The following is an 8,968-nucleotide window of genomic DNA, read 5'->3' on the forward strand; positions in this document are numbered from 1 at the left end:
GCAATCCCAGGATGGGTAACCTCCTGGGAAGTCTAGTTTGGGGAGCCAAAAGCGGACAATATTGTGTCATTGGAGGTGGGTCGTTACAAATGGTATCAGAGCCATTGCCTAGCCTGAGATGGTGGGAGCGTGCATAAGCCCAATGAGGGACCCCAGTGGGGACGCTGGGTCCAAAGAGGGGGTGATTGTGACGTCTCACATCGCCTGGGAATGAGGATATGCTTATATGTATAAATGCACCCTTTATGACACAACGCATTTTAAAGCCGTGATGGTCATGAACCTATCAGAACTCTACAGTTAAGCGTGCTTCTGCGAGAGCAATCCCAGGATGGGTGACCTCTTGGGAAATCTGGTTTGGGGAGCCAAAAGCGGACAATATTGTGTCATTGGGAGTGAGTCGTTACACTACAGGTCCTGCATGATAGCTCACATTTGAAAGCTAAGGTTCTTGTTCTAGGGCTTGAGGGTGTGAGGAGAAGATTGCTTATTGAAACAGGAAAAATGTAAAATTGGTTCCGTAGTTGGTTTAATTTATAAATCACTCCATGTGGTATAAAAATTAACTGAGAGGTCCCTGTGGTAGGCGAAATTAACGAATTACTCCTGAAAGACAATTTCCGTCTACTAACTTGATTGAAACCATTAGGTTGACACGGCATACCCAACAAAAACGCGACACGTGTCATTCTTAAAAAAATATATTAAAAATTTGAAACTTATAATATATATATATATAAAAAGAAAAAAAAAAGGGGAGGGGTGGGGGTTGCGACCCACCCGCAGAGGTAGCTGGCGCCACCTAGCCCCATTTGGGGTGGCCCACAGTTGGGGGTGGGCTTCGAGCCACCTTAGTAACTCGCACGCCACACCCGGCTTATGGGGTGGCTGCGCGGCCTTCCCCATAGTCTGGGGTTGGCTTGCGGGCCACCCCCAGCCCCATTTGGGGTGGCTCGTAGGCCACCCTCAACCCCCTCTCCTTTTAATAATAGTATTGTAAGTTTTTAACTTTTAATATATTTTTTTTATTAAAAGTGACATGTGTAGTGTTTTTATTGGGCCTAACGTGGAAACCTAATTGTTTCTCTCAAGTAGTGGACGGAAATTAACTTTAGGGAGTAATTTGTTAATTTATACTACCACAGGGACCTCTAAGTTAATTTTTATATCACATAAAGTTATTTGTAAATTTGGCCAACCATAGAGACCAATTTTGTATTTTTTTTTGTTTCGGAAGTAATATGAGGATAAGTTAGAAATCGTATTATAGTAGAATTATTATAAATAATGATAGTTATATATTTGAATTAATCTTTTAATTACTTGTAGCACTATATTGCATAAGTCTTTTAGTAGTAGGTTTCTATTGTTCTTTATATAGGTATATTTAAAAATTAGAGTCAGAGTTATTTCTGAGTAATTTATTTGTAAGAGAGGTTTATCTTAAAGTAGATGTAGAAGTTTATATCTTTGTAATTGTAATTCTCTTAGTATAGGCGTGAGTAATTATTAAAAAGTAAGCATAATTAGTCATAAACCTTGTGTTGGAAAATAGTTTTAGATTTCTTTTGAATCTCAAAGGTCTACGATCACCTAGAATCTAAAATCTATCCTTGGCATGTTTGTGAAACCATTCACGCAACATTTTTTTTTTTATTACTCTTTCTAGGGTTACAACTTTCTTCCTTTTTTTTTTTTTTTTTTTTTGGGGGGGGGGGGGGGGGTTGGGGTTGGGGGTTGGAATTGGGATCTCAGAACCTTTGAAATAATATAGATGCACAGTTGAGAATTCTTGTTCTTCTTTAACTTAATTCTATTATGATTCTTTATGTGATATTTTTGCAGTATTTGCAAGTAGAAACAACACAAGATCTTGGTGAGAGCTAAATGACGTTATCTTAAAGCCACTTTCTTTTACCGCTGAGGTCCTTAATTGAAGCTAGGGTTACATTTTCTCTGCAGCAATCGACATGTGAAGTTAAAAGGGCCTATGTGGATAGGGAAATGCTAAATGTACAACTCTTTTGTACAATTTCAACACAACCCACTCACAATGGGGTAGAGCCCATACATGTGGGCTCTACTCCATTGTGAGCGGGAGTTGTGTCAAAGTTGTGATGGGTTGTACTCCAAATCATGTCCCATGTGGATATGTGTAGCCATTCCCTCACCCACAAACACAAAAGTACTATTGTCGGCCAACAATTTAATGTTAAAAACCGGCCTTGAATCTTCATTGGTTCAATGCTGACATGAGCATTTGAATCAAAAGAAAGCCAAAAAGATTGGTTGCAGTCCAGATCAGCGTATGATCAGTACTTGTCCTATCTACCTGTGACTTAATGATGAGGGTTTTTATTTATTTATTGGATGAATATGGGGTTTTTTATTCATATTACTCAATCAAACATTCAGCAATGAATTCTCACAAACGTCACAAGCTGCTCATTCAACTTGCAACCATTTAAGAGAAAGCAGCCATTTCCCCTTTCTTTATCTTATCTTATCTTGGTACCAAATAGGCTGGCATCAGAAAGCTAAAATGCCAACTCAAAAAGCTTCATTGGCACACACTCACATGGTCAGCAAAAGAGAAAAGAGGCAGCATATGACGACTGTGCGATAGAAAATGTCTTCCAAATAGTCAGGACATTTTATTTCCTCAGACCCTTTCTTAGAATGGTATAATTTTCCAAAAGATTACCTTGGAAGAACCCCACTTCTACATATTTTGTGTAATGACTCAAGAAATCGCCAACCGCATCACCGTTTTTAATCCAAAATGATTAGTTAGGTTACAATTAGAGCTTCCCACTTAATATGAACAATCTATCTGCTCAATGTAGAATTAATTAACTTTTTAGGGTGTTAGATTTTGGGTCCAACTGTTATAGACAATAAACTTAAATGTTGTAATTGAAAGTGTTGTAGAATGGTTGATTTGAGTGTGCCTTACATAACAGTAGGGACACCAATTGGCTGAAAATAATTTAATTTTGAAAATAAGGCAACATTTCAACTTCAACCATGTCACAAAGTCTTGGTTGGTTAATTTCGTTAGCATCAATGTTTGAATTCTTGCATAACATGAACCAATTTTAAAACACCCACATCCATCTTTCTTCTAATATTTCTAAAAGCAACCCAATATACACCATATCTTTGAAGGATAGTCTTTAAGAATCCATGGCTCATGGCTGCTCCTTTATTCTTCTGGATGAGCCAGAGCTGACTCATGCAACAAAAAGTTGATTAACCAACTACTTTCATCCCTTTAAATACCTTGGCAGAATACAATGTCTGATCAACCTAAGTAAGCATTTCTTCCTTGTATTCTAACAGCCGACAACAGTATTTTACATCCCCTGCTGTTCCAAACATGAAAACCTCACTTCAGGAATTTGTTGTTGGAATTCCAATAAGCTCAGAAGCAAACCCAGTTGATAGGTCACTAAAGAGATACTTACCTGATCCTGCTAGCCAATACAATAATCCGTCACGTGAAAGTGTGTCTCTCACATCCAAACATAGTAAGGATCTTGTTATTGCAGGTAGTTCAGACTCTGTGCTTAATAGGAAGAACAAGCCTGGTAAAAAAAGAGACAGTTTAGCACATGGAGTCCGAGAGCATGGTAAGTACTAAGTAGCTTCTGTTTTGTCTTTGGTTTTTTTTTCCTTCGTCTTTTCTAGTTCTTCCTTGCTTCTGTTGGGATCGTCAGGGTCCTAAAATCTCATTCTTTTTTCTTTCAATATCTTTTGTTTTTAAGTTTTACCCAGCTGAAATATGGTTTACATGGTTCAGATTTTATTTTGATATCTTTTAATTTCTTGTGAACCGCAGTTAGACATGGGCCCAACATCACTCAAACTGTGAAGGGGAAGTTGAGCTTGGGGGCTAGAATTCTTAGAGTAGGTGGTGTGGACAAAGTGTTCAAGCGGTTATTTAGTGTTAGAGAAGGAGAGAAATTACTGAAGGCTTCCCATTGCTATTTATCAACCACAGCAGGTCCTATTGCAGGCCTACTCTTTATCTCCACAGACAATGTTGCATTCTGCAGTGACAGATCAATCAAAATCTCTTCTCCAAATGGAGAGATTATAAGAATCCACTACAAGGTAAGTTGCAAAGGATTATTAATTCTGTTTCTCACTGTGTCTCTGCCTGGCTTGCTGATTGCTAATATTATAAGTAACGTTCCCATGGTGCAGGTCTTGATTCCACTGAGGAAGATAAAGAGAGTCGAGCAAAGTGAGAATATGAAGAAGCCTTCACAAAAGTACATGGAAATAGTTACTGTCGACAATTTTGACTTTTGGTTTATGGGTTTTTTAAGTTATCAGAAATCTTTCAAGTATCTTCAGGAAGCTATTTCGCAAGCTTAGAGGAATGCTAGTCACTCAAGAAGCAGAAATGTTAATTCCCATCTTCTCAGATGTACAGCTAGGAAACTCTCAATACAATTTCAGGCTTTGTATTTTGTAATGATGAAATGCTCTCTGATTCTTCAACTATTACTTAACTATTCACAAACAAATCAGATTCTTGCTGTGGTCATTGTCTAAATTTGTGATCATATTTTTTTTTTCTTTTTTGTTTTTGTTTGCTGTGTCATGGAATCAATCCCCATGAATTGAATGACTGAATCCCGTTTTGCCCATTCATTCATTTGGTAAACAACTTCTAGGCTAGCTTGAGGGAAAGGCAGCTGAATATAGTTAAGAGGCTATTGTTTGTGTACAACTATTTTGAAGAACAGACGCTAGGAGTAACACATTGATGACTTTTCACCCTTGAAAATAACCTTGCAAAAATCTAACCACAGCCGTGAGATCCCTCGAATGGCATCATAACTAATTTTTGAGTTTTTATGCTTGATGAAAATCTCTCTAAGCAGACAAAAAGTAATGTTATATGCTAAATACCCTCTTTCGAATGAAGCAGGAAAATGATCCCAAAGCAACCAACTATGAAGAGAAACTCCACATAAAAGCAGAGTCTAAACAATGCTAACTTAAACTTAGAGAGTTATAGCAGCAGATCTAAGACTACCTACAGGGCCAAGAAAATCTTCAGCTTCAAATGTATGTGTGTGTGTGTGTGTGTGTGTCTCTCTCTCTCTCTCTCTCTCCCCTATAAAAAGATAATCATATTCCACCATAAATGATATCACAACTGTCTCTCTCTTTGCTGCTATTTTTCATCATTTCTATGTTTAGTTAAAGGAAGGAAGGCTTAATTTAGAAAAAGAACGAAAAATGGCCACCACCAACAAAAAAAGAGAACCAAATAGAAGAGGAAAAAACAAAAAAAAAAAACAAAAACAAAAACAAAAACAAGAAGAAGAAGAAGAAGAAGAAGAAGAAAGCTCTTGAAGATAAGAAAAGTAAAAAGGGAGCAAGGGTGGAGGAGGTCAAGCTCCACAATTTCTTCTTCTCCTTCTTGTTCTTTTGTTCCCTTGGTTGATCTTCTCTGGGGTTTGATCGTTTTCAATTTTTGGAGAAGAAATTGTGAGAGTGAAACAAAAACAGAAAGCAACATGCAGCCAATTCCATCATCATCCACCGGTAACACTTAGATCCTTCTAATTAGCACCTGGCCTGCTGTTGAACGAGTTGGATTTAGGACTTGAGATTTCAATTAGGTTGGTTCGTTTTTCTTGTTCTATTTCTTTTTTCTTTTCTTTTCTTTTCTTTTTTTTAACATAATTAAGCCATAGTTTTCACATATCATTGAGCGCCAGAAGATTTAACAACTATGAAATTAAGATTTATGGAGTGTCTATGAATGAGAAAGATTTAACAACTATGAAATTAAGCCATAATGAATAAATCCTCCACGTTTTTTATTTTATTTTATTTAAGTAACTAAAATTCATTAAAAGCATATAGGGGTACAACTCTAATACATATAAAATAGGACAAAAATTTCTTATAAACTTTCATACAACTCACATATAAAAGTGATATGTGTCATTTAAACATGTGAGAAACACATTTTTTTTTATTAAAAAAGCATGTGAGAAGCACTTGCTATTCAAAAAACATGTGATTCTTACATGCCAAGAGACATATGCGAATTTTATATGTAGATTGTATAAAATTTCCTATAAATCAATTTGTAGGAAATTTATGTCCTATAAAATATACAAGGGAACCTCTAATACAAAAAAAAAAAAAAAAAAACCCTAAACTTTAAAAAATTTAGAGAAATTAGAAACAGACAAGCTATTAAACCCTACTATCCATAAATAAAGGGGTTGGAATAGTATCTTCTTCAACTCTGTCGTCACAGTTTCATGATCTTCTAAATCCTCCACATGTGAGACATGAATAAATCCTTTGAATAATAAATTTTTTTCAAATATATATATATATATGAAAATTCTAACTGATGAACACATGTGAGACATGCAAAAAATAGTAAAGCTAGCTAGAGCTTAATGGAACTCATATACTTTTTCCTTTTCCATACTACATAGGAAAAAAAGGTTGAAATATCACCAAAAATGTCACATAAAATCTAGTTGATGATCCATTTGCAGAATACAAGGTTTGATGAACCATATTATATGACTCTGGTAGTGCATGGAGAACATTCTGTGCTAGTTGAGAGACAAAACTTGTTGGGATTCCAATGCCCGAGCAAGTTGTTGGGATTCCAATCGGCTCAAGAGCAAAAGGACACTCACCTCAACCAGCTACCCAAGTGTTATATTCCCTCTCCTGCATGCAAGTGAGCCCTGACCTCCGCATTCACGCAGAGTAAGCCTCCCTAGCCTCTATCTCTCTCTCTTTTAACAATCAAAACGAAGGTGTATGTTCTAATAATGAGATTGCATGTCTTGATATTGCAGGTGAAGTAAATTCAGTGCTTAAAAGGATGAACAAGTGTGGCGAAAAGGCAGGGAACTTTGCTCATGCATTCCGAGAGCACGGTAATTAAATTCTATTGCTTCAGCTTATAAGATTTGAGAATCTTTTGCTTCGGACTTTCATTGTCTAAAGAGTCTCACGTTGAGATGATTTAGAGTGAGTGGATTGTAAAAATATGTACTCATTAATTTCTTACTGGGTGCGATTGAGCTTTATAAATGATTCTTATAGAAAAGCATCGAATTGATTAATCATTTTAGAATGATAGCGCATATATGACTAGCGCTTTATATGAATCGCTACAAATAGTATTAAAGCAACTTTGTAATATCATATGGTATTGTAACATTGCATGACATGGCCCATCAGGAATTTAAAGCTAAGGGGGTGGAGAGATTGTAACATCTTAATCCTACCTTTGAAGAATGAGTAACTCACATAGAATGAGTATTGAATTATAAAAGCACTCATGAATACTAAATTCTATGTTCATTCCTTACTAGGTAGAATTAAGCTTTAGAAATGATTGTAAAAAGCTTAAAATTAATTAGTCATTTTGAAACAAGAGATGTTATTAGCGTTTTCTCGATATCATTACACGTTGCCTCTCCGGGCCATCCTTAATTAGTTTTTTAGGGATTTCCACTATTGCCTTATTTTTGTTTGGCTGATGGCCGGGAAGTAAGATATATAAAAGCATATATATAGAAAAATTGACAGTTACTTACAGTTGGAATTGTGACTTCATAATTGTAAAATTCTACTTTCAGCTTTCCTTCCCTCAGGCTTATTAACAACCAAACTCTGCGGTCTGAACATGCATGCACCACTTGTACAAAACAACGTTGAATGATGAGATTTTTTAAATTTTTTTATTCTTTTTCTTTTTCTTTTTCAAAATGTTGAAAACTGCAGTGAGATTGGGGCAGAACATCACTGAAACAGTGAAAGGGAAGTTGAGGTTGGGGGCTAAAATTCTTAAAGTAGGTGGGTTGGAGAAATTCTTCAAGAAGTTATTTAGTGTTTCAGAAGGAGAGAAACTGTTGAAGGCTTCCCAATGCTATTTATCAACCACAGATGGTGCAATAGCAGGCCTCCTCTTTATCTCCACCAACAGCATTTCCTTTTGGAGTGAGAGATCTATCAAACTGCCCTCCCCAAATGGAGAATTGCTTAGACTCCACTATAAGGTATTCAGATTAATTATATATATTCTCTCTCTTTCTCTCTCTCTCTTCATGATTACTATCCATTTTTTTGCAGGTATTAATCCCACTCAAGAAGATAAGGACAGTTGGGCTTTGTGAGAATGTGAAGAAGCCATCAACCAAGTACATACAAATAACTACGTGGGATAATTTTGACTTCTGGTTTATGGGTTTCTTAAATTATCAGAAAGCTTTGAAATATCTTCAGCTGGCAATTTCTCAAGCTTGAAAGAATCAAAAGTCATTTAAATGAGTGTAACAAAACCTGAAGCTACAAAAAAGCTCGATTCCATTTGAGTGTAATTTTCCGGATTAGAAATTCTCATCCATTTTTCAATCATAACTTTATGTGCATGTGTAGAAAGATGGTGATTCATTTCTATATATATAGTGCATGTAAGTAGTTGTAACAAGTCCGATGGAGTTTTGTAAATAAGATCGCATAAATAGCAAAGGGCCAGCTATATGTTACGATTTAGGAAAAGTGTTAATTAGATTTGCGTTGTTACTCTAAATTGATTAATTAAATTACAATTGAAGCTCCTTAAAATCACGTGCGTATAAAGTATGGTCTCATTTAATAAAAAATCAATGTGAAACATAACACGTACTCATTAATACTTTTATAATTCATCCATTTTCATATACACAATTGATCATCTAGATCTTCTCAATATAAGATTAACTTTCTAGAGTATATACCATACTCTCTCACACACCTTGTAAACTTGTTCTATATTATGCATGGATTAGGCTACAAAATATTGTAGCTTACAACTGGCTTGGAGTTAATTTTCCAAATGCCATGTGTTGTTGGTACAATAAATATGCCAAATATCTCCGTAAAATTAGCATTTTTTTTATTTTTATTTTTAATAAACACTCTT

General features: G+C 35.7%; 2 protein-coding genes across 3 annotated transcripts; both read left to right on the top strand.

Moving 5' to 3' along the window:
- Positions 1 to 3,173: 3,173 nt before the first annotated feature.
- Positions 3,174 to 4,535, top strand: LOC133866738 (GEM-like protein 4). 2 transcript variants are annotated; one of them, XM_062303360.1, is made up of 3 exons: positions 3,203 to 3,632; positions 3,842 to 4,116; positions 4,210 to 4,535. In XM_062303360.1, the coding sequence occupies exons 1-3, from the start codon at positions 3,380 to 3,382 to the stop codon at positions 4,381 to 4,383; spliced, it is 702 nt and encodes a 233-aa protein (XP_062159344.1). In that variant the 5' UTR covers positions 3,203 to 3,379; the 3' UTR covers positions 4,384 to 4,535. The 2 variants fall into 2 exon arrangements, with proteins under 2 accessions (XP_062159343.1, XP_062159344.1); XM_062303359.1 differs by having other exon boundaries at positions 3,174 to 3,632; positions 3,842 to 4,535.
- A 2,034-nt stretch (positions 4,536 to 6,569) lies between these two features.
- On the top strand, positions 6,570 to 8,343 carry LOC133865575 (GEM-like protein 7). The gene is made up of 4 exons (XM_062301997.1): positions 6,570 to 6,729; positions 6,855 to 6,935; positions 7,789 to 8,063; positions 8,137 to 8,343. Exons 1-4 carry the CDS (start codon positions 6,570 to 6,572, stop codon positions 8,308 to 8,310), a joined length of 690 nt encoding a protein of 229 aa, XP_062157981.1. The 3' UTR covers positions 8,311 to 8,343.
- The last annotated feature ends 625 nt before the right edge of the window (positions 8,344 to 8,968 follow it).

Source organism: Alnus glutinosa, chromosome 4 (genome assembly GCF_958979055.1).
Source record: "Alnus glutinosa chromosome 4, dhAlnGlut1.1, whole genome shotgun sequence".
NCBI lineage: Eukaryota > Viridiplantae > Streptophyta > Magnoliopsida > Fagales > Betulaceae > Alnus > Alnus glutinosa.